The sequence below is a fragment of the Malaya genurostris genome, chromosome 3 (genome assembly GCF_030247185.1).
Source record: "Malaya genurostris strain Urasoe2022 chromosome 3, Malgen_1.1, whole genome shotgun sequence".
In the NCBI taxonomy this organism is placed as follows: domain Eukaryota; kingdom Metazoa; phylum Arthropoda; class Insecta; order Diptera; family Culicidae; genus Malaya; species Malaya genurostris.
The window spans coordinates 105884633-105911015 of NC_080572.1; the positions used below are offsets into that span (position 1 = coordinate 105884633).

General features: G+C 38.9%; 2 protein-coding genes across 6 annotated transcripts in view; one reads left to right on the forward strand and one right to left on the reverse strand.

Annotated features, from left to right (window-relative positions):
• Nucleotides 1-1433: 1433 nt before the first annotated feature.
• On the forward strand, nt 1434-2429 carry LOC131434934 (flavin reductase (NADPH)). Its single transcript, XM_058602231.1, has one exon. It carries the CDS (start codon nt 1790-1792, stop codon nt 2408-2410), a length of 621 nt encoding a protein of 206 aa, XP_058458214.1. The 5' UTR covers nt 1434-1789; the 3' UTR covers nt 2411-2429.
• A 3410-nt stretch (nt 2430-5839) lies between these two features.
• Nucleotides 5840-26383, reverse strand: part of LOC131434929 (serine/threonine-protein kinase Genghis Khan) — a 96779-nt gene continuing 76235 nt past the window's right edge. For 3 of the 5 annotated variants that reach the window (XM_058602220.1, XM_058602219.1, XM_058602221.1), the window contains 13 exons: nt 22700-22809; nt 22270-22581; nt 21809-22204; nt 21651-21746; nt 9214-9916; nt 9053-9151; nt 8874-8984; nt 8632-8817; nt 8389-8482; nt 8183-8330; nt 8053-8122; nt 7862-7989; nt 5840-7802 (listed from right to left, as the gene is read on the reverse strand). In XM_058602220.1, coding sequence (XP_058458203.1) covers nt 7689-7802; nt 7862-7989; nt 8053-8122; nt 8183-8330; nt 8389-8482; nt 8632-8817; nt 8874-8984; nt 9053-9151; nt 9214-9916; nt 21651-21746; nt 21809-22204; nt 22270-22581; nt 22700-22809 — 2567 coding nt within the window. In that variant the 3' untranslated portion in view covers nt 5840-7688. The remainder of the gene's footprint in view (nt 7803-7861; nt 7990-8052; nt 8123-8182; nt 8331-8388; nt 8483-8631; nt 8818-8873; nt 8985-9052; nt 9152-9213; nt 9917-21650; nt 21747-21808; nt 22205-22269; nt 22582-22699; nt 22810-26383) is intronic. The other 2 variants (XM_058602223.1, XM_058602222.1) reach the window with 2 other exon arrangements.

Below are 26383 nucleotides of genomic sequence, written 5' to 3' on the forward strand. Positions count from 1 at the left end.
TTATTATCCAGGGTCATTCAAGAAAATTTCCAACCCGGGAAGATCCTTGAACAAATCAGGAATCGAACCCGATATCTTTGTCAGTATCAGACAGTAATTCACCTGGCCCTTCCCGCCGGACCAGTTCATCGCTACAAACATCAGCTACGATGGAGTAACGAGACTGCGGATGAGCAGAGCCAAGCCCAATTCCATCAACAACTTCCGATCCCTATTATTTCCGAAATATAATCAATAAATAATTCATCAAATCTTACAAAGTTAAGATTCGAATCTTACAAAGTTAAGATTCGACCACTTCCCTTCGAAACGTGTAAGACATTCTCGACCAGACCGCCAAAGAATAAAGTTCGTTCTGTATTTTATCCAGTGTTGGTGATTGCCGAAAATTTCACAGAAGCTGCTATATTGCTATCTATATTGTATACAACATTTTCAATCCGGTAGAAGATGCTACAAGAACTCGAGTCTCTCAATGCATGAACCGCAAGAGAATTTTTCTACATTCCTTCGCTCCACTTCATACTCTGAGTATTTCTCGGCCCTAAAAAAAAATTACAGTCTGATAATGATCGTTACTGTGTGGAATTTCCCAAGAGAGAATCGCAAGTTGACAATTATCGCAGAAAATCGAGTCGATGATTCAACTTGATGATTCTCATACTAGGTTGCAATATTTCAAAACCCTTGTGTGGAGCATTCACGTACATTTTCATAGACACAACTTATACAAAGATTATATGCACATAGTTAGAATAAACTGCAATAGTAAAATGATTCTATCGCAATTATCAACTGCCTGTATAGAATCGGATCGCGAAACGAGAATAAGCGACCATTTGTTGCTTCAGAGAAGATCCTCACAGCGGCGTGCCAACCTTTGATTCTCAGAAATGTCATCGAGAGAAATTCGCTCTCGAACTGGTGTCGATTCTATGTTAAATGAGCCATGCCGGGTTTTTGTTGTTGCGATGATTTCCAACTCTTTTTGATGGCACTGATTCAATCGTGGAAGAGTTGCCGATGAACGTTCTTTGATACGATAAAAGCCATCCTTGATTTTATCTACATTAAAGTAAAAAACGTGTTTAATGTAAAACCGCGTCCGAACGACCCGTAAAATGCGGCAATATTTTCTTGGAAAACAATCAAATGCACCGTTTGCATATTTTTTGAAACACCACGTGTACAATAAATTCAATTGTAGAACCGTAGAAACAATATATTGAATGGTTGGAAATGAAAACTTTCTTATCAAGATACAATAAAACGTATTGTAACCAATCGATCTTATTCTGAATCAATTGTTTATCCTGTAAAATCAATGGTTAATTTTTTTACGGGTCGTTACCTAAAATTGGGGAGACGCACTTGAGTTGATTTTGGGTACGTTTTGACCCAAAATTAGGTAGCGGCTGCTAAGAGTGCAGAGTTCCATGGTAGCTGTCACATTAGTGATAACGCAAATAAAAAATATATTGTATTATATCAATCATCATTGCTCATATTTTATTTCTGAGCAAGAAATCATCACGTAGTTCAAGTAATAGTGTGTTACGCATTTGTTCACAGTGATGTTCAGGTTTGATATCAACTGTTGAAATGTTCCTTTTGGATCATTCCAATTTATCTCGAGTCGTTGAGATCACTAATAACGTGACTGAAACCAGCGTTAGATAACCATATCTGTTCAATAAAACTTTTATCAGTACTTTACTTCGACCGTAGCCAATCGAACTCGGAAAAAATCAAGTCGAAGCTGTCGTCAACACTGAACGAATATGCAGATATGCAGAAAATTGTGATATTTGGTGGAACCGGTATGACCGGACAATGTGCTGTGAAATATGCTATGGAGAAAGGGCTTAAAATTCGCTTGATGGTCCGAAATGAAGCCACTGTTCCAGAAGCGTTCAAGGCAAAAGTAGAATTAGTTAAAGGAGATGTTGTTAATTTAGCAGACGTTACCGCGGCAGTGAAAGACCAAGATCTAGTATGCGTTGTTCTTGGAACACGCAACGATTTGAAACCAACCAATGAACTATCCATTGGTATGCGTAACATTGTTAATGCTATGAAAACTGAAGGTATCGGAAAAGTGTCGGTCTGCTTATCGTCGTTTCTATTCTTCGAAAAGGATAAAGTTCCAAAAATGTTCACCGATCTTAATGCCGAACATGGACGAATGTTGGATGTAGTAAAGGAATCTGAACTGGAATACCGTGCTATTTTCCCGCCACACATTGCCGATGAGCCCGCTGGAGAGTACATAATTACGTACGACAAATGCCCTGGCGTAAGCCGTTCCATTTCAAAGTTGGATTTAGGAAAGTTCTTAGTGGAGTCACTATTTGAAGAGAAACATGCAGGCAAACTTATCGGAATCTGCACAAAACCAACTGAAGTGTAATAAAAATGTTTCTAACTAATCCGATTGTTTTATTTGACGATTGCAAAGAAATTTTTTAATCGTATTGAATGGATTGATAGTGTTTAATTTATTATCTGCCGAGAAAACGAACACACTCCGTCATCTGATCATTAATTTTTTCAGTAGCTAATTAGTATCGTCATCTCATTTACATGTCAACAAATTAATGTAACTTTTTTACGTTTTGTCTTGGACTCATGATGATAATTGACAGCTAGTAATCTATGGGTTTGGTTATAAGTAATCGGTACGAACGCGCTCAATTTTATTTTTATTCTCTTACGTTTCGTCTTTGACTCATCAGTGCATAGCAGTTCATGTTGCATTGTTACGCCACTCAGCAGTTCAACATACATAATTAGTAGACCTGTGCGCCGATTAAAATTGTCAACATCGGCGGCTAAAGTGTCTTCTTGACCAGCGGCGGTGGCGAATCGAAGTGACGTAATTAGTTATAAACATATTATTAATTTTAATATTGATTCACACAAGACAATTTCTCTATTTTATTATTCTTTCAATCTACAATCAACGATCCTAATGGCTCATATAACCATTGAAGCCAACGTAGTGAATAGAGTTGGTAAAGGTCTGCCAGCCATTTTTGCCGGAATTCTGCCAGAATTCCGGCCAAAGTCTGGCAACAATGCAGCAACCGTTTCTGTCAGAGAATTTTGCCTAGCGATTATTATCGGTTCTGTTTCTATAGGATTCTTGCCAATATTGGCACAACCGTTTTGAATCGGTTCTACATTTTTAGCGTCTTGGTTTTAATTTTTCAATAAAAAGTACATATGAAAGGCAATAAGTTATTATTGCGCTTCATATATACTAATTATGGAAAATGTTCTTGCCAATAACATTGCTTTCTCACTTTCGATTTTTCATAAAATGTGAATGGGAGAAGCATCATCACACCACTAGGTGGATTAAAACAGGTTTTTTGTTTAAATTTCTAGAATCAAATTGAAAAACTGTCATAAAATAGAGCACGTTCAGCAGCAGAGATGGGCAGAATTGATCAAAAGAACAAGTTCTCCTAGAAGAAGAAGGAGTGTTTTACTAGTGTTTCTAATAGAGAAAACTAAATTACAGCGTATACCAGTTTTAAATATGACATTAGAATTGCACGAATAAAAACTAAAACGGCTTAGGACATGTTCAGGAGTGTTCTAGTTCTAGATGCATAATTTATGTCAATTTTTAAAGTTTAAATCTAGATTTTAAATATAAATGTCTGAAATGGCCCCTCATCTTTCACGAGGTAGCCGATTTTTCAATAAGTATTGTCGTTTTGTAGTACTAGTGTCTACGAACATGTTTGAAAAATATTTCGTCCAAATTCGAATTTTTTTTTTTACTATTTTCAGTTACATGAATGTTTATACACCTTTTCTTATTGTAATGTTTTCCGGAAATTAAGTTCCTTTCCGAATTACACAAAACTTTGGAAATAGATAAACTTCTATTTCTGTCATAGAATGTAAAAAAATTTGTTTGAAAATTATTAAATTTTCCAAAGGAATCGAAATTAAAGTACCTTCTTCACGTAATTTTCGTTATTTTTAGATGTAAAAATGCTGCATACACTCGTGTTTCAAGTATATAAAATAAGAACAGCGTCGTATGCCAGTTTTAAATTTGACAGAAGAACTGTTCGAATAAGTAAAACAAGGACGGCTTGCTGGGGATTCGTTTGTTCCGGCTTCAAAAGAAATTGCAAGCGAGCTATGAAAGATAGAGTATTAAATTTTCTGTCAACTTCCACTTTCGAAAGAAATTGCAAGCGAACTATAAAAGACAGAGTATTAAATTTAACACCAGACGAAAGAAAAAAGTTTTCTCTTTCGTCTGATGTTAAATTTAATACTCTATCTTTCATAGCTCGTTTGCTAATTCTTTCGAAAGTGGAAGTTGACAGGTGGCTTATTAGCCGTTCTCAAAAAAAAACGCGTGATATGCTGCCGAGTTATTGTGCATTTATAACATAGAACAATCATGAACATGCTCTTATCAATTCGCTTTCACATCTCATCCAAGTCAGTCGATAGAACAAAACCGCTTACGTTCGGGACGAAAGAAACCAAAGATAGTATTGTGTAGTGAACAATAGAACGACCTCGAAAATTAGTGAACCGAACGAACAAAAGCTACCGCCGGAACGAAAGAATACAATTATTATTGACTTCAGGCAGTACAAAATTCGACCTTCGATACGAGAACTTGAAGGTTTGCTTAAGGAACAAATGCATCTTGACATTAAACGTGTGCATTTACTTCAATGCAATAAGACAAATAATGTTGTTTACATCCAGTTTTATAAAGAGTTGGATGCAATTCAATTCGCAAAAAAAAATAATGTGCATTATGTGGAGCACGAGAACATTAAATACAACATTCCAGTATATATGGAAGATAGTGCTATAGAAGCGCGTGTGCATAATCTTCCCTCAAGCGTCATCGATCATTATATTCGTAAAACTATGTCCAAATACGGAGAGATTCTCTCTATCGAAAAAGAAAAGTGGAAGAACTTTTTCCCCGGTATTCTAAATAGCGTACGTTTGTTACGCATGCGCATGAAAAGGCCTATACCTTCTTATGTAACTTTCCGTCAGGATACAAGTATCCCGTGCAAATCACTTGTTACCTATGACAATCAGATGGCCACATGTCAATATTGCCAAAAAGCTGTTCGTTACGGTAAGCCATGTGATAAACTGGACAAGGAGACAACCACACCAAAGGACAACGGTGCTTCCCTCACACCAACCCCAAGCAACCCCAGTACACCTGTGACAGTCACCAACAACAGTGAAGTATCTCCTTCAACGAAACCATCCAACGTAACCCCTATAGAACAAAGTACACCAGCTGCAGTTAACAGCTTACCATCCAACCAACCAGCAACTGCAAACAATGTACAACAAGGCGCATCTACAGCAACTAGTAACAAAATTAACAACAATACCACGGCAATGGATGACGAGACGAACCACGAACAAACTGCCCCTCAATCCTCGCAGGAGGGAAATGGAAGTTCCTCTCCCCCTAGAAAAAGGGTGACAACGAGATCCAATACAAGAAAATTTTTAGCTAAAATTTCAGCTCAATCGGCCGCGTAATGCTTGTACGCAAATAGGCCTGAATAAAAATATCTTTTATAAAAGAAACATGCTCTTCGAGTAAGATTTGCTACCAATGTTCAATGAATTGGCTCACAGGGTTAGATAGAAATTAGTACATTTGCTTGATATTTCTTCTGTCATATTTTTAGAGCCGAAGAAAAGTTATTGTATCTCTCTTTCGATTTTCTATCAATGATATTCTGCAGTACATCGAGGGTATTACATTTCCATTTGGTTGTGATACATAGCTACGACGATTCGATGAACAAGAATCAGTAAGTTTGCGTTTTAGTTTGTATAATGTTAATATATTTTGCAGTGGTATTTTTACAATTAATATAATTTTATAAAACACTAGACTTTCGGTATATGCTATATACTGCTAACTTAGTTTTAGTGTATGTTCTCCAAGTAGTTGTCAGTTGTATTTTCACTTCACTGTCAAACGTCATGTACTAAACATAAATTAAATTGTTTTAACAATATTCATTGTTTTTTATTGTAGTTTCTCCTTTGCCACGTGCTGTTAAATGCAGCACGAGCTTACCCGGTATAATCGTATAAAACCAGGAAATTAATCCTAACTAAAGGAACATACATTAAAAATATATCAATTTATGCGCCTAGAAATCAACTCGCGTCTTAAGCTAATCGTGAATGGTACGTTTGAATGCGAAAATATATCTCCTCAAATGTTGTTGATCAAATAAGTTATTTGTAAAATTTAAATTATCTTGAACTGATTTATGAGTTTACGTTGTTCTTTACAGTAATGGTGTTTTTTACAACAGAGACAATGGTGGTGAATTTCTGGTAATTTACATGTGTCTAGCTTTTAGTTTACGTGTCAGAGTTATTTACCTATGTAATGATGCGTTCTACGTTGTATATAATATTAACAAGCACAGAAAATCTGTACCGAAAATACTAAATATTGTCTTCAGTTTTTATATCCATTTTTGTCGATTTTTCAGCGACGACCGTGCGTTTCTCCATTTTTGAGCAGGAGTGAGATTAACCTGCATAATTTTTAAAATTTCTTAGTTCAACAGCTTTGTGTCCGTGTAAAGGTAGCGGCTAATTTGATTTTTTTTGTTTATAATTATAGACCTGTGTGTCGTTCATGTCGTAGCTGATTTGTTCGTGTACTTTTATTTTAAACTTGATTTTGCAGATTGTAGTTTATGTAGTGGTATTGTAATATTTCAAAGTAAATCGGACAACATTCAATAGCGTATATTGCTCCGCATAACTTGGAGGAAATTTAGATCAAATTTCGAAGGGTGACAAATAAAGTCTTAACGAGTAGAGGTTTTTTACTATTGGTTTTTGCTCTCAAGCAAGGTTATATTGAGTTTTTGTTCACGAGATATCGGGAATCTAGAAATGCTAGTGTTTAATGTGTTTCTTGTCCATGAGCTCGTTGTTAAAGGTTTGTTTAGCTGATAATGCAGGTTCATAGTCTGGTTAAAATTTGGAAGTTTTTATTAGTGGACTTACTTCTATTCTACTAGTGAAATATTAAAACGATCCTACCAAAAAGGTACTAGATCCACTAACCGATCTGGTACTGCGATACAATTCGATCTACTCGCATATTGCACATCGATTCTCTATGTCTACAATAAGTAGTGTACTTGATGATGAATGACAGCATAGGTTTCTGTTTGTAGTGGTAATGTAAATGTTTATTGCAGATAAGAACGAGGAATAAACCTCACGCTTGATTGTGTTCGTTCTAAGCAACACAACCAGTTTAGTAATAGTACATTCCAAAAAGAGTTTCAATTGGGATTATTAGATTAGAGAGATCAAGTAGTTCTGCGAAGCTTAGTTTTCTATTTAAAACGACTGATAAAAAAGAATAATATAAATAAAATATATCAAAAGAAATTTGGAATTTATTAGGTGCTTCGAGTATTTTGGAGTTTGCCATAGATTTTGCAACGAACAATAATACAAATGTTGTTTTGTAAAAGAGAACTTAAATACATATATCACTAAACACAGCTATATTTGAAACTGTGTTGAACGAAACTACCAAATATTGAAACGAATCATCATTTGTTACTGACGGCGACAAAAATAAATAACCCTTTGCTCACATCGGTTGAGCACTTCTCTTACCATTAAGAATCGTAACTGGAACTCAACCGGTCGTTGGTTGGCGAGGGTGGCGTAGATACCGAACTAGAGTTGTTACTGGCTACACTCTGTCGTGATTCTGACTGCATATCCGCCACCTTAAAAAGTATAAAAGGTCATTTTTGTGATCAAAATAATATGGCTTGAATGCATTTACTTTTAGCACATCCTGCAACGATGACATGCTACCTAGCGGACTTGGCGAACGGGGTAACGATGGTGGTTGATCGCGAGGCCTAGCCGGAGCCGTTCGTTTAGCGCCTGGGAAAGAATTATTCGAACCTTCTTTAAATGGATGGAATGGGTCAATATACGATGCACATATGAGACTCTAATGTGACTGCTTACCATTATGAGGATGTATCATCGGTCGGGGAGGAGCTCGTGGAGGAGGTGGGGCATGTCTCATTGTTGAGATCTGAAACAAAATATTTACTGTTGGGATGTTTGTAATGCCTAATTGGAATATATCATTTACCCGGTGTTGATTCGATTGATCAGCGGTTTCGATCGTAGTGGGTAGGTCGAGTAGACGTTGCTTTTGTATGCCATCGCCAGGTCCCATGTGAGAGATATGGTTGAAATTCGTCGGCGCAGAGATTAGTTTTGAACGACGATCGGTGCTTCTGGAAAACGATATGTTTCTGTTAAAATCTCATCTGGACTGATATACAAAATACGCACGTTCTTATAGTACGGTTGCCTTCATTCCGCAGCGAAAATCGTTTTGACTTAAGCCGCCCTTCTCGATCACACGGTGCCAGGCTAAGAAGCTCTCCTATAATGAAATACAGATCTTGTATTAAGAATAATACAAATGCGTTTGCAAACAAGTAGCAAAATATTGCTGATCTGCAATACAAATACGTTTGCAAACAAGCAGCAAAATATTGCTGATCTGCTACAACGAAACGTAGAGCTACTTACTCGTGTGCATGTTGGCCAAGTAAATTACATGTGCCGTATCATTTAAAGTTGTCAGCGAAAGACTGCCATTGTTCATGAGTGGACGAGATCGTTTAAGACCAATGGACTGAACCCATTCGGCGGTTTGCGCATTGAAAATATCAAGATGCGTTTCCGAGTAGACTAGCAAATGACCATCACAATAAGCTGGAATATTACAAAATAATTACAAAGAATCGGATACAGATTATTGTCCGACTTACTAATATGAGTAGGTACGGCTGGGTACATTATTTCTCGGTCCCGAGATTTGCGTCCTTGGAGATCGACATATATGGCTAACGTTTGGAATACAAGTAGATATTCTCCGTGGGCTATAAATATATATGTAAATTGTTAAATAAAAATTTCTTTAGTTAGCCAAGCTAAAAAAATATATTACCATTCGAGCCTTGCCCCGACTGAAGTTCGATCACACGCCAAGCATCTACTCCGGAATACGCTAAGAAATTGTTCAATTGATTTTCCGGATGCACTAGAGCTACAATGATAAAAAAATAAAAACATACCATCACACCGCAATCTAGAATAGCAACAACTTACGCATGGCTTGCGCCTCTCCTTGCAAGCAATACGCTGTAAAACCGCTCTGATGACCAACCGCAAGACGCAAATCAGAAAGTACCTGCAAACTCTGTACCGGATATGCTACAGTAAATTCACACATTTTGTGATGTCGACTACGATTTCTGTTCACAACGTAAACCACAATTTGCGAGGTGTTCTGTCGCTTCAAAGCAACCACGATACAAAACACCGGCTGCGGACCTCTCTCTATAATACCAGTGCAAGCTGTAATACAATTTTTCGACTCAGCGACCTTTATCCACTCTACATCCGTCGCTTCCAGTGCTCGAATCGGAAGCAAGCGCAGATGTCGCTGTTTCCCACACAATATCACCAACAGCTGCTCCTCAGCAATGTACCACAGTTGGTAAACCTTCTTGCTCTCCCCTATCCGTGCAATTTCACTACGGTCCAAATCTAAACAGAACAGACCATCTTCCGTTCCGAGAAGAATCCGATCAGGGTCGATGATGAGTGCGCTTAATGCGCTTCGGATGGCCGATAGAGAACTATCTAGTACCTCTTTGACTCGGAATATGGCCGTATTCGGTAGGTTGTTTCGTTTCAGTATTCGATGAAGCTCACTGAGTGCTACCACCCATTTTGCCTTTTCTGATTCTGTATCCGCTAGCATTAGGGTTTGCAAGGAGGCACCGCCATCCAAAAGGGAGGTTGTTATCTTAAAAAAAGAAAAATGCAAATGAACCAAATGTAAATTTTAGGGCAATGTGTAGAATTTCATAAATCGAAAAAACTGTAGTAACATATAGTTAATAATTCATGAAAAAGTAAGGCCATAGTCGTGAAAATTTCTCATATCAAATATAACGAACGCTGTTGTTGGATTTTGTTGGTCTTTATAGCTCTCCCTAGTAACCTAACTATCTCTTGAGTAAGCCATCAGCACCTTGACTTTGTACTCTCCTTCTAACAGTGTGTCTGGTATTTTAAGCATTCAAAAGTAAAGTAAATAGGTATTCTCTGCGAGCTTACACCCCAGTTAATCTAAACGGATGTAATTATTAACTCTGTAATATCATGCGCACTACACTTGGAATGAGATATAGTCTCTCGGTTTTTTTTTTTTCAAATGTAATCTTGACTCAGCAGCCAATAGCAGCCGGAGCACTTAACGTTCCCCTATCAAATAACTCATTGAACTGCATCAATGTTGACGAAGACTCATTACGGACAGCAATTGTAGGAATGAAGTCCTCAACTTCTCCAGGCCCTAATTAAATACCGATAGTTATATTTAAAAAGTGCTCGCTTGGAGTAATCGCTCCCTTCTGCAAATTATTTCGAATGTCACTCGCTACAGAAGTATTCCCCAATTTATGGAAAGCTTTCTTTATGTCTCCAGTTCAGCTGTTAAGGTTATTATTATTATTATTTTTATTGAACGATTGAACGATCTTTGCAAGCCTATAACGGCACCATTTATTCCATAGTTGGTGCGACGTAGAGGTAGTCGAGGAAAGGCGTTGTTACGGAGAGCACGAGGACAAACATTGATATTAACCTCACGGAGCAAAGTCAATCCTATCATTCAAAATATCAGCTTTTATCAAAGCACGCGACAGCTCTAGTCGTACTTGTAGTGTGTCAAAACCAATCAGCAATCCGCGACTTTCATAGCTCGGTAGTTGATGTGGATTATTGTATAGATTCTATTCTATGAGCTCCATTGAGGTAAAGAGGGTTCTCACACGGAAGATCTAATAAAATTGTATCAGACACCGATTCAAAGAACAACTTCAATTTCAATGATGGAATATGGATGCGCTTGTTTTCGTTCCGCTGGAAACTCCCATGTTATCAAATTGGAGCGAATTAAGTATCGTTGTTTGCGAATTGCCTTAGGCTGCATGCATTCGACATATACAATGAGTCTTGAATTTCGGGCAGGAGTTCTTCCTTTGATAGATCACTTTGGGGAGCTTTTATCAAGACTGCTAATAACATTTGAGGTACGGAGTCCCCTGGTTATTAATAATTTCGAAAGGCTAGTTGAGTTGCAATCTCAAACAAAATTCATTAGATCAACCCTTCAAGATATATTCCTATCCGTGTCAGCCACCTAAATGTTCATGACGTTATTTTTCGGCATATCCATGCAGCGCGAAGTGCGTGGTATCCCGGAACACCTACGCTCGCTAAAAATCCCAAAAATATTTACAAATAAATTCAGGCATATTAACTCTGAGAAATTGTTTTACACGGACGGATCGTATATTTAAGAGACTACTGGGTTTGATATATTCAACAATAATGCTTCGGCTTCATTTAGGATTCAAGAACCTGCATCTGTTTATATAGCAGAGTTAGCAGCAGTTCATTAAAGCTCGAGTGTGTTCGTCACATTATCTCCAAACCATTATTTTCTCTTCACAGATAGTCTGAGTGCAATTGAAGCCATTCGCTCAAACGCTGCTGATGAAAATGAACCATTTTTCTAGGGCAAAATAAATTAATACCTGAACGACATATTGAATAATAATTATCAAATTACTACAGTCTGGGTCCCGGTTCATTGCTCCATTCCAGGCAATGAGAGCGCCGATACTTTAGCCAAACGTGGTGCTATTGAGGGTGAAATTTATGAAAGATCGATTGCTTTCAACGAATTCTATACCGCATCTCGCCAAAGAACACTTGCCAGCTGGCAAGCTTTTTGAGATAAAGGTGATATGGGTCGGTGGATGCACTCAATTATTCCCAAAATATCGACGAAGGCATGGTTCAGGGGACTGGATGTGAGTAGGGACTTCATTCGTGTGACGTCCAGACACGTTAGATGCACATATCCTTCGAATTCGACTTTCCGAGACTAATCATTGTGCTTGTGGCGAAGGTTATCGCGATATTGACCATGTCGTTTGGACATGTGTGGCGTATCGTGATGTCAGATCTCAACTAAATAATTCCTTGCGTACTCAAGGTGGACTATCCAATGTCCCAGTTCGCGACATTATTGCTTGTCGTGACCCTCCTTACATGAATCTTATTTATCATTTCATTAAGTCCATTGGAGTTCCAATTTAAATTTTAGCTTATGTTAGACTTCTTTCTCTTCCATGAGTTCAACCAATAGCCAGCTATACCTATTATATTGAATCAAAGACATCATATTAACAAGATATCCATCTCTCACATTTCCCGAACAAATCATTGGCAACAACATTTTTTGCGAGCATGGCGCCCTCAGACGAGTCTGCATCGAATCTCGTACACAGAAGTAGGGGAGAGAAATGTCAAATTCGTGCGCGCCAAAATAGCAGCACTGCGCACCCATACAATTGACATGATATTAGATATGTATTAGGTTTAAAGTACTATGTATTGTGGATGTTACGGCGAAGAAAAACTTATATACATTACCTATGAAATAAACGTATTTATGAAAAAAATATCAGTGAAGTGCTTAGCCATTCTAAATATGAACCCCAAACAGCGAGAAGCTTTCGCAACAATGTAGTTAATGTACTGTTTAAACGATAGTATGTTGCTTGTGATTTGTACGTGAAATATGTGATCTGGATATCTTGATCTCGATTATGTCTTTGCATATATCCATTGTAACAATTCGAATGCCTTTAAGTTCATAAGAGTTTTGTAATTAATTCGGCTATGACTACATGTTTCATGACAGCTATAATCAATTTCTCTTTTGACAAGTAAGCTTTTGATTTTTTTTAGAAACTTTTGGCACGGATTTTAATTGCATTGCAATTCACCAAAGTCTTTCGTTGCTATAATCACTATTTGAAATGTGGCAAAAATATGTTTGTTCATATCAACCACCCTACGTGAATCGAAAATATTGCAGTCATTATTTCTCAGTTGCAAATTCATTCAGTAGATTTTTCAAATGATAAAAATTTAATAATTAAATTTTGCGCGAATCACTTCGGTGCCGAACTGCAGCGTAGTGGAAATTTAGTATCGAAGTATCATCGGAGACTCTTCACCCTTTCGATTATCTCTTTAGCGATATTCAGGGTGGCAAGTGAATTAGCGATTTCAATTTCCCGTTTTTTCCCGGTTTTCCCGGTGCGCGGGACTAAAAATTCCCGGTTTTTTAACCAGGCTCAAATAGCCTATGTTCAGGGTTTTTAAAATATTTTTCTCGTTTAAGCTTTAATTTGAAATCCCATGTCCAAAAAAAAACATCGAGAGTTGAGAAATAAATTTTTTTTCGGGTATCTCTTGGAGCTACAATTAAAAATGTCATCCACAGTTTGTCCAAACGTTCATCTTCTGAACTAACAGTACCATCCAGTCCAATGTATTCCATCTTTATTTTGTCTTTTATTTCGCCAGTAACTTCGATATAACAATAGGATTAAAACAAGAAACGTATCTGGCCAAGGGGTGATGAAAGTGATCCATTGAGAAGAATAGAGAGCTATCATTCTTCAATAAAGAACTCCAGTTTACTCAATCTTCGAGGAGAACTAGTTCTTTTGGACCGTTCGCGGACTGACCATCTCTAGTGTATTCCAATACTTTTTGCCTGGTATAGTCTGGAAAAAGTATAAAGTTAAAAATTAAAAATGAATGAACTAAAGAACAACACTCCTCCCGCAAACCCGATTCCTTCTAACAACCAGTGGCGTCTCGTGACAAAATTTACGGGTTGTGCACTGCTTATATGGTATGATATCAGAACCGTTTCGACGTTGCAACTGAGACGAAGCGAAGTCTTGGCATTCCATTCCTTTGGTGGAATTTGGCCTTTCTGTTTCAACAGACTTCGCAGCCGATTCTTAAGTGTACAGAATCATTGCATGGCTAGTACTATGGATCCTACTGACACTAAGAATCCTTCCAGGTCGGGGCTCGAACATACGACAACTGGCTTGTAAGACCAGCGTCCTATGCGTTGAACCGCCAACCCGGGACAAAAACTGAGACAGCAATTTGTTTTCAACTGCCATAAGCGTAACCACTGAAGCCTCTCCTGAATGTGTGCATACAAGTTCTCTAAGAACCTATTCGACTAGTTTCATTGTGCTGTTATTGATGACAACTAAGAGATTGATTTAAAATTGCTGTCAAACCAATACAAAAACCGTTGAGACATGAGGTGTTGTCCCCATTTTCAATGGATTGAGCACCATTGAACCTGTGTGGGACAATAAGATGTTTCAAGACTTGTACTGCACTTCTGAACTTAGTTCAAACACAAAATTGCCTTCAATTTTTCATTTGTTGTATCAGGAAAATGATGCTGAAAATCGTTACTAAGATTAGGACTAGTGAATTTTTTCCCGGATTTGCACTAACATTTCCAATTTTTTCCGGTTTTTTTCCGGTAAAACCAAATTCCCGACCTTTTCCCGGTTTTCCCGATTTTCCCGGTCACTTGCCACCCTGGATATTTCTGTGGGTGAAAATTCGTCATCGAGTTTCGCAGACGCAAAAAATCACTTGTGAACTTCAAGGTTCAGAGTTTTGTGGATGCTTGTTTCATGAGTGAAAATATAGGAAGTGATTTTTTTAGTCACTGAGTTTTTTTAGAAAATCTTTTGAACTGATTTTTGCCCGGGTGAAATGAACTTTTTCTGATCATGATTTTCCCAACACTGGATAAGACTCGTTATAAGCATAACGTAACTACAACGAAGGTCGTTTCCCGGCATTTCAAAGGAAGTTTCATTGAAGCCAGACAAACTGTAGATTCCGAATCAGATCGTGATACTGACAACGATGAAGACATTTTTGATTTCTAAAAAAAATTCTTAACGAAAATCAATGAATAAATCATTCGTTTCAAAAGTCATTACTACAACAATATATAACATGGAACAAAAATACATAACAATAAATATCACCAGTTCGTGCTCGCATCTCATCCGACACAGTCGAAAATTGCTCACGGTCGAGGCAATAGAAACAAAGACAATACAGTGTAGTGAACAAGAGAGGTGTACGAAATGGGCAAATACGATTTAACAAAGCCTGAAACTTGGCCTACAAAACCAAATTCAATTTGTATTGATTTCAAGCGCTGCAAAGTTAGACCAGCAGCAACCGAAATTGAAATCTTGCTTAAGGAACTAATGCATCTAACTAATGATGTAAGTGAGATTCAATTCAATAAGGCGTCTAACTGTGTGTACATTATGTTCAAACGTTGAATAGATGCAATTGCATTTGCTTCGGTTAATAGCGGGATGCATTCGTAACCGAATGTTCGAAGTGAGCACACGCGTTTTTTTAACAATCGACATCGGTAAGACGAAGGTGCCTATCACAGCAGAGGCTGTAGTATAGGCATTAAATAAAAGTGATAAAAAGTAGCATCCCCGCAAGTGAGTTCTGTCTGTGCACCGGTTTTGTATCGGTATCGACAGTAGACGCTATCGTGCTATCCTCGGGCAGCAGTTATTTCTATTGCTTGCTACCCGTATCGCAGCAGCCAAATCCTGAGTCAAGGTCACGCTGAACCACAACGAAGGAGTGAAGGAGCAACTCACCTAACAGCTTACCGTGACATACTGTTAAGTATTTTCTCAAACTTTTTCTTTCAACTTTTACTATTCATATATTTTCTTTTCATTTTATTTCTTTCTTTCTCATTTCAAGTGCGGGAGACTTCTTTACTCCCGCACTTTAAATATGAATATTGATGACAGTGGGGGTGTCTCGGAGGAGGGCGAAGCTGAACGAATGAACGAAGAACATTTAGAGGCTGAGTTTGCTTCCGAGATGCCATCTACCCCTCCTATGCCATCTCCCCCTCCGATACCATCTCCCCCTCCGATACCATCTCCCTCTCCGATGCCATCTCCCTCTCCGATGCCTCCATCTCCCTCTAAGATATTGCCTGCTCGCCAAAAAGTTTACCAAGACGATGACTCGGGGGGTCCGTGGGTGGTATACTTCTGGCCCAAATTAAAGTCTCTCAGAGTTTTAAATATTGCTCGGGACCTGGAAAAACATTACTCGGCAATAAAAACAATAGATAAGGTTTCGCCAAACAAGTTACGCGTTGTTGTGTCCGACCTGAAGCAAGCAAACGAGATTGCTACCAGCGAGTTGTTCACGAAGGAGTACCGCGTGTACGTCCCGTCTCATGTGGTGGAGATCGACGGTGTGGTCCGTGACGAAAGTCTGACAATCGAAGATCTGATGAAGGACGGGGTAGGCCGTTTCAAAAACCCCGACCTTCAACCAGTGAAAATTTTGGAGTGCAAGCAATTGCACTCCAAATCGATAGATGGTAAATTTTACCAATCGGACTCATTTCGCGTGACTTTTGCCGGATCTGCACTTCCAAATTATTTGGTAGTGAGTGGAGTTCGTCTACCTGTTCGGCTGTATGTACCGCGGGTAATGCATTGTACAAGCTGCAAACAGCTAGGTCATATGGCAACCTATTGTTGCAACAAACTGCGATGCGGCAAATGCGGAGAGGCCCATGAGGACGATCTCTGCAGAAGAGCAGTGGAAAAGTGTTGCTACTGCGGGGAGAATCCTCATGATCTTTCGGTGTGCCCTACGTACATACAGCGTGCGGAGAAATTGAAGCGATCCGTGAAAGAACGTTCCAAACATTCTTATGCGGAAATCTTAAAAAGAACCACTCCATCGACCCCTGAGAACCCGTTTGCAATCTTGCCAGTTGAAGAGGATACCTCTGACGACCCAGGCGAAGGACCTTCCTACACACAGGTTGAAGGAAGCAGGAAAAGACAAAATCTGGCTTCTCCCAAGCTTCCTCGTAAAGGCCTCAGACTGTCCTCTTCGTCACAAAAGAACCAAACGGAAACAAAAAGTGCTGACTCAAAACCGAAGCAAACACCTCCTGGGTTCAAAAAACTTAGGGATGATAAGGAGTACCCAGCACTTCCTGGGGCATCAAAAAACCCGAATGACCCCAAAGCACAACCAGAAAATCCAACAAACGCTGGATTATTGAGATTTTCTGATATCGTGGACTGGATATTAACAGCCTTCAATATTACTGATCCTCTGAAAAGCTTCCTAACTGCTCTACTGCCAACAGTAAGGACATTTTTAAAACAGTTGACTGAACAATGGCCCCTCCTTGCAGCGATCGTATCTTTTGATGGATAATTTACCACTGAGAATCGAAGATATGATCATTGTGCTTCAGTGGAATTGCAGAAGTATCATCCCAAAACTTGATTCTTTCAAACACTTAATACATACTCATAATTGCGATGTATTCTCCTTGAGTGAAACTTGGCTTACTTCTAACATCAACCTCGACTTCCATAATTTTAACATAATCCGCCTGGACCGAGAAGACTCTTATGGAGGTGTACTTTTAGGGATTAAAAAGTGCTATTCATTTTATCGTATTAACCTCCCCTCGACACCGGGAATTGAAGTTGTTGCTTGCCAAATTAATATTAAAGGCAAAGATCTACGTATAGCTTCTATCTACATTCCTCCCAGAGTCTCGATAGGGCATCGTCGGCTTGCAGACATCATAGAACTTCTTCCTTCACCGCGGCTGGTTTTAGGGGACTTTAACTTGCATGGTACAGGATGGGGCTGCTTATATGATGATAATCGTTCTTCGTTAATCCAAGATCTGTGTGACAACTTCAATTTGACAATTCTAAACACGGGAGAAATGACACGGAACCCTAAACCGCCAGCACAACCAAGTGCGCTGGATTTATCCCTTTGCTCGACTTCGCTACAGTTAGATTGCAAGTGGAAGGTAATCTGTGATCCTCACGGCAGCGATCACTTGCCGATCATAGTTTCTATCACCAACCGTGGAAGACCATCGGAAACAATCAATGTTTCGTACGATTTCACACGAAACATTGATTGGAAACGTTACGCGAGCTCGATATCTGAGAAACTAGAAACATCACAGAAGCTTCCTCCGGAGGAAGAGTATACATTTTTGGCTGGCTTGATTCTTGACACCGCAATTCAAGCTCAGACGAAACGAGTACCTAGCGCGCAAACTAGTATGCGTTCTCCCAACCCATGGTGGGACAAAGAGTGCTCAGAGCTGAAAACGAAAAAAGCTTCAGCCTTCATCTCGTTTAGAAGGAACGGAACTCCAGATAATTATCGGAAATACGCGGCGTTAGAATTTCAAATGAAAAGTCTGATTAAAGCTAAGAAACGCGGTTACTGGCGAAGGTTTGTTGACGGATTAACGAGAGAAACAGCAATGAGCACTCTTTGGAATACGGCCCGTCGCATGCGCAATCGAAATCACGCGAACGAAAGCGAGGAATATTCTAACCGCTGGATATTTGATTTCGCTAAGAAAGTATGTCCTGATTCTGTTCCGGAACAGAAGATATCCCGCGTCGCGACATTGAATACAAACGAAACACCGTTTTCGATGGTAGAGTTCTCACTTGCGCTCTTGTCGTGTAACAATAGAGCCCCGGGGTTAGACAGAATTAAATTCAACTTGTTGAAAAATCTGCCCGACGCTGCCAAAAGGCGCTTGTTGAATTTATTCAACAAGTTCCTCGAGGGTAATATTGTCCCACACGAATGGAGAGAAGTGAGAGTTATTACTATTCAAAAACCTGGAAAACCAGCTTCCGATCACAATTCGTATCGGCCGATTGCTATGCTTTCCCGTATTCGGAAATTGTTGGAGAAAATGATTCTCTTCCGTCTAGACAATTGGGTTGAAACAAATGGATTGCTTTCAGGTACACAATTTGGGTTCCGCAGGGGCAAAGGAACGAACGATTGTCTAGCGTTGCTCTCAACAGAAATTCAAATGGCATTTGCTCGTAAAGAACAAATGGCATCAGTTTTCCTCGACATCAAGGGGGCATTCGATTCAGTTTCCATTAACGTTCTATCTGAGAAGTTGCATCAGCAAGGTCTTTCACCAGTTTTGAACAACTTTTTATATAATATATTGTCCGAGAAACACATGCATTTTGAGCATGGTGATTTGACGACAAAGCGATTCAGTTACATGGGTCTTCCTCAGGGCTCATGCTTAAGCCCCCTTTTATACAACTTTTACGTAAATAACATTGATGAATGTATCAACACATCTTGCACGCTAAGACAACTTGCCGACGACAGTGTTGTGTCTATTATAGGACCCAAAGCTGCCGATCTCCAAGGACCATTGCAAGATACCCTCGACAACTTGTCGACATGGGCTTTTCAAATGGGTATCGAGTTCTCTACGGAGAAAACTGAGCTGGTTGTATTTTCAAGGAAGCGAGAACCTGCGCAATTACAGCTTCAACTAGGGGGTGAAACCATAGCTCAGGTTTTCACATTTAAATATCTCGGGGTCTGGTTCGATTCCAAAGGTACCTGGGGATGTCACATTAGGTATTTGAAACGAAAATGCCTACAGAGAATCAATTTCCTTCGTACAATAACCGGAACTTGGTGGGGCTCTCACCCAGGAGACCTGATCAGGTTGTACAAAACGACGATATTGTCAGTAATGGAATATGGATGTTTCTGTTTCCGCTCCGCTACGAATATTCATTTCATTAAACTGGAAAGAATTCAGTATCGTTGTTTACGTATTGCCTTGGGTTGCATGCAATCAACCCATACGATGAGTCTTGAAGTGCTGGCGGGCGTCTTACCGTTGAAAAACAGGGATCTCTCATATCGACTGCTAATCCGATGCGATATTTTGAATCCGATGGTGATAGAAAACTTTGAAAAGCTCGTCGAGCTTAATTCACAAACCCGTTTTATGTCCTTGTATTTTGACTACATGGCTCAGAATATAAATCCTTCTTCGTTTGTTCCCAATCGTGTTCATTTTGTGGATACTTCTAATTCTACTGTGTTTTTCGACACATCCATGAAAGAAGAAATTCGTTGAATCCCGGATCCTGTACGCCCTCAAGAGATCCCAAAAATTTTTAATAATAAATTTAAAGAAGTCGACTGTAATAAAATGTTTTACACTGACGGATCATATCTAGACGGGTCCACTGGCTTCGGTATGTTCAATGTAAATTTCACCGCTTCCTATAAACTCAGTGATCCAGCTTCAGTTTACGTCGCAGAACTAGCTGCAATTCAGTATACCCTTGAGATCATTGACACTCTGCCCACAGATCACTACTTCATTGTATCGGACAGTCTCAGTTCCATTGAGGCTCTCCGTTCAGTGAAGCCTGGAAAGCACTCACCGTATTTCCTGGGGAAAATACGGGAACAATTGAGTGCTTTATCTGCAAAATCATACCAGATTACCTTGGTTTGGGTCCCCTCACATTGTTCCATACGGGGCAATGAGAGGGCGGACTCGTTAGCCAAGGTGGGCGCACTAGAAGGTGATATCTATGAAAGACCAATCTGCTTCAATGAATTTTTCAGTTGCTGTCGTCAGAAAACTCTAGCTAGCTGGCAGAATACATGGAATAGTGGAACTCTGGGACGATGGTTACACTCAATAATCCCACAGGTATCGACGAAAGCTTGGTTCCGGGGGTTAGACGTGAGCCGAGACTTTATTCGTGTAATGTCAAGGCTCATGTCAAATCATTATATGTTCAGCGCGCATCTTCGTCGTGTGGGGCTCGCTGAGAGTGGTGTCTGCGTTTGCGGTGAGGGTTATCATGACATCGAACATGTTGTTTGGACATGTGTCGAGTATTGTGATGCCAGGTCCCAACTCATAGGTTCCCTTCGGGCCCGAGGTATACCACCCTTCGTACCAGTCCGCGACGTCTTGGCAATTCGAAATCTTCCTTATATGACTCTCATCTATAACTTCTTGAAAACTATCAATGCTCAAATTTAGTGCTCTCCCTATCTCTTTCTCGTCTACAGCTCTACCGCACTCTTCTTTACGTTGCTGGAAGTATGGCCTGTGTAAACGATGCTTCGGAGCATGCACCTGCCTTGAACTGACTGAGTTGCTGGAAGCTACCCAAAAACGTCACATCAACGTCAGAACACACCAACGAAGCATCCCAATCCAGAATAATCTCTTCATTGCTACAAGCTGAAAAACATGAAGATTCATCGAACGCAAAATGTGTCTGAAAGATGTATGCCACAAACCAATGATGTATTCAAATTTCAATTCAATACTGTGTAGGTCCCACCCTCCCTATGTCCCCTTACTAACTGGGGAGTATGCCGCCCCGTAATACGGCATCCCTCTCTCTCTCCCTAACAACAAGACAATCGGCCACGTTAAGCTAAAGCAAATGAGCCTAATAAAAATTTTATTTGGAAAAAAAATAGCGGGATGCAGAGTGTTGATCATTATAATGGTAAATATAAAATTCCTGTGTACTTGGTGGACAAGCCAGGAACCCAATCTCAACATTCAGCGACCTAATAAAACCATCAAACATTTTCAGGAATACGTCTACACAAAAGTAAATGTTTCTCATATCTATTGCTTTCGTGTGCGAATTGTGGTATTGGGAAGAAAAATTCGATTTGGCACTCACTCTAAAGATACAAGGAACATCTTTCTTAGCTGCATGAATAACATCACTTTCACGAACTCCGGAAACTCCAAATTCTGGATCTCGCATATCTAATACCTAAAAGAAAGTGCAAAACTGGTTAGTTCCACAATTATCACCAACGATCCATGTCTACTAACCTGAGTAACATGAACACTTGGTAACGCACTGCGGTCGGCGGTGATGTCATACAGAAACAGCTTAAAATCACAAACAACAACAAACTGTCGCACCCAACCACGCTTGACCGCCCCAAGCTTAGGTACTTTAACGTAGCCCTCGTATGCCGTTCCGATTCCTCGGGTCGGATCAATGCCCAATGGTCGTTTGGTTTGATCAGATGGAACAGGACACTGCGTAGGTACCTTCTGACAACAGATCATGTGGCAGGCGAAACCGCACAGCTCACACACAACCCCCTGACGGGTAAGGCCAACCATTAACGAGGTGCAATGGTTGCACTTGGTAGGACTAGAGAAAGTTCGCACCAGAAACTGATGCACTTTTTGTTTAGGCATCATCACACTGTGCATACTCTGCAGAAAAAAAGAACTCAGATGAGTGAAATTTATTAATAAATGAAAGTTGAGTCGGAACTTACCAGGGAATGATCGCTAAGATTACTCTTCGAGCTAGACAACGAATGGCCCCGATTATCCTCTACATCGCCTTCCTCGCTTTCCATCGAGTAGTTAGAGTGATGCATTTGATGAACCTGTTGCTGGTTGCTGTAGGTGTGCGAATGCTGTTGTTGTTGCTGCTGGAAGTGTTGCTGCTGTTGCTGCGCCTGTTGGTGCTGTAGTTGTTGATGGAGCGAGGATAAACTCTGATTATGTTGATTCATTGGGGTATTGGTAAGGTTATTCGACGACGAGCTAGTTGAGGTTACGTGCTGGCTATTCTGCTGGGACGGCTACGGTAAAGAGTATTTATCACAGAATTATACAGTATTTAACGAGTGTCAATTCATGTCTAGCAAGTACTTTTGCGCACACAAATTGATACAACTATTATGTTTTTAGATTCATTACCATATTCACTGCTAGTGTTGAATTGGTGTGCGTTGTAGAGCTGGAACCTCCGCCCGACTCCTTCAGGAAGTGATCCAGATAGGACATTTGAGATGATGGTCTCTCCAAAACTGTAAATCGTTGAGAGTATTCCGATTTCGTTCCAATCGATGATTTCATTATCAATGTTTAGTGTGTAATAATTATCGAAGTTAGATCGGTGTTATTCCACAACAAAGAATGAAGCATGATTTCATTACGTTTTTTGTTTGGTTTTAATTTGTATCCAATGAAATTCACCACCATGAATTGGAACGAATCCAAAGTATCGTGGTTGATTTGATTAGACACAGCAGCATCACACACACGTTATTACAATTTTAATATTGTTGTTTATTGTGTTTTTCGTTTGTTTAACAGAATTGGCACATCACAACAAGAAGGACGCAGCGCAGATTATGTTTGCAGGAGTATGTGGTTTGTGATTTTGGCATGATTACGAGAAACAGAAAAAAGAGAAAACGCATATGTTAGCTGTATGTGTGAACATATTTTTACAATTATTATACTTTTAATTCTATACGAAATTTGGTTGTAATATGGTATTTCATCTATAGGAACAATGTAAGATGGTTGATTGAAGCATCAGGCCCAAAGAAAGTCATTTGGTTTTACAAACATTACTTGCTAATGCGGTTAGGAAAAGCCAAGTGACGAGTATGCCGAATCTCGATGAGAAATTTGTCAAATGTACGAATTGTGAGCGGAACCAACAACAATCGTCGAAACCCCTTGATATTAATTCGAAATTTGCATCTTTCGATTTAGAAGAGTTCGTTATAGACGTAGCGAGTACTCGCATTACTAGTGCTACGATCCTACAGACACTAACATAGCTTCTATATTGGAGTTCCATCATACGTCAACTAGATCCTAATCTCCTAAACTACCAACTTAGAGTACAGCAACAGTCTTTACTGGAGATTTTATTTAAATGTGAAAGTACTTTGTTACTTCCATCGTAGAAAATATGTTAAACAGTTTTACTGGTCAAAATAAAATAACTTTCTGAGTGTACTTCTTTTTCGTCATTGTTAACTTTTTGTTATATCAATATGATTATCCCTGATACGACATTACTCCCAGACGCTTAAGTTCTTTTGCGTAATTGGTTTCAGCTTCTCGGAATGGTAAGGGGCATCAAAATTAACCAGGAATGGAAGAACACGAACAGAAACATTCTGCACATCTAATAAATGTTGAAATAAGCGGAACGAAAAAAAAACCCTAGTAGGACTAACGGAAAAGTTATAGAACCCAAATATTCAACCATTCATAGAATATTTCAGCAAGTGACAATGATTCCGAAAAGCCCGGCGCGGATAGTTTTCAAACATGATCGCTGAATTCCTAGACCATTGTTGATTTTATATATTCTGACACGAATTTCCGGTGAACGATAGGTATGTGTGAGTCATGTATGAGTAGTTTCGATTACTTGACACATGTTGCGTTATGAAATATGTTAAGCAAACTAAGCTGACACTTTTTTTGTGGATATTTTGTGTTAAGTGTGTTACATATATTACAAATACTTGGTACGATGAATAAAACCATTGGTCGTTTATTAATATTTGCACTATATTATTCATTCAAAACATCAGTAACAATTCCGATCTGAGTCTACTGTCAACATATCTTCGTGACACCGACTTGGGTGTATAGAGCAAAAGCTAAACTTTCAAAAAAAAAATACCAAACATAACAGTTTCTTACCATTTGTATATTACTGAAAATATCACCTAACCATACTCTCACTTTATTTCAACTGTTAACTTCAAAATGTTTCACATTCCTTGAAAATAAAGGCATAGCTGTTGAATTACCGCATGTTGCCTACGACGATTAATCGGTAAGACTTCCTACAACTATTTTTCTTACTATTCAGATCCTAAAGGCAACTAGCCACTTTTTTATTATTTTCTAAAATCATTAATATATAATAACATTTCATGTTTGTTTAAGTCATTTTAGAAAAAAAAACATGCTGATGACTATATGCGAATTATTTCTTATTTCAGTTATCCTGAGCGATTAGCAACGGATAGGTGACTAGAGCAAAAAGCAAAAAAATATCGATTTTACCTAGCTAAAATTGGACGTAATCAGTGATGTGATTGATCTTCATGATAGAATATATGTTTGTTTGTTTTTTTCAATGATGCTAAAGTTGCGATGTTACTAATATAAACCGGCTGTACTGTTAAATGCCCTTGGTAACTAATTTTCAAAAAGATGCAAAATACATGCGGTATTGACAAACTCCTAATTAGCGTTTAAATTTTTTCTTTCTTTTGCGCTTCTTATTGCCACGACAACCTTTCGCAAGAATATTTGTCTGCACATTTTGAACTAGATTAATGTTGGCTTGCTCGGTAGGAACCATTGTTTTCGAGATATTATTCTTTGGTGATACATTCGGTGCTAACTGTTTGTGTACTGACTGTTGTGGGTAACTTGTAGTCTGTATATTTTGCGCCAATATTTCTCGTATACCAGAAGATGATAAGCAGGCAACACAGCCTGACCGTAGATCACACAGCACTGGCAAAGGTGTGGTGAGTGGTGTCAGTTCGTTGCCTACCGCTGGTGTTGGTGGCGTCGGTACATGAAGCGATTGTTGATTTGCAACGCATGCAGCGGAAGCAATGAATATTGCTGACATTTTCGTTTCGGTGGATGATAAGCTGTGGTGGTGACGACGGCTGTTAGTCGCTCGTACCGCCGCGGTCAGAGTCGAGTGAGAGTCGATTATTTTTCTGTTATTTCTACTACAATATTCTTTGAGTTTATGATTGTTACAAAGATCTGGAAAAAGAACAATCGTAGAATTGTTGTAAACGTGCGTATCAAACACTGCAAAGTTGAGGTTTCTGACGTAACAGTACTAGATCCTTTGATTAATTTGATTAGTTAGATTGCACTTCGTGCTTCGAGCGCGATTGATATGTTCTAGTTGGATGGCAACTTATGCACTATGTTACGTTGGACCTAGGCGATGTAGATGCACAAGCGATGAAAAAGCAAACATTTGTATAATAAACAAAGAGTTTTGGAGGGGCAGTATAATTATTTGACTAAATTTTGATTTCTGTTTGTTTAATAAAACATTTTATAATAAAAAAGGAAAGATACAATATAGACGAAATCATGATGCTCCGAAGAAAAATAGCCTGTAAATTATTGTTCATCATAATTAAAGTAACTATAGAATAGGTGTAAAAAACTGGAATTGATGGAATGATTTTGATTTATTTTCAGTAATATCTTATTCCAAACAGCATAAGTAAAGATGTTTGCAAACTAGGCAGACAATCAAGCTTATTGCACAGGCTTGGAAGCTGCAAATTCACAATCGAGTAAATACAACGACAAAGAGCAAATTTAATCTATTAAATACCGAAGATTCTCAAGCATGACTAGGATTGTAGCATGACTATGAAAAAAATAAATCGAAAGTTTTGATTTAAAGATGCAAAAACAAACAAGCTTTTTCGATATTGGATTTGGTAAAAGTCATACTGTAAGAACACCATTGGTTAAATATAGGGGTCTAGAGTACAAGATTGGGTATCTCTATTAACTTAGCGTATATAAATCTGAAGAGTCACAATTGTAGTTATCATGTAGTCATCATTGTGACTA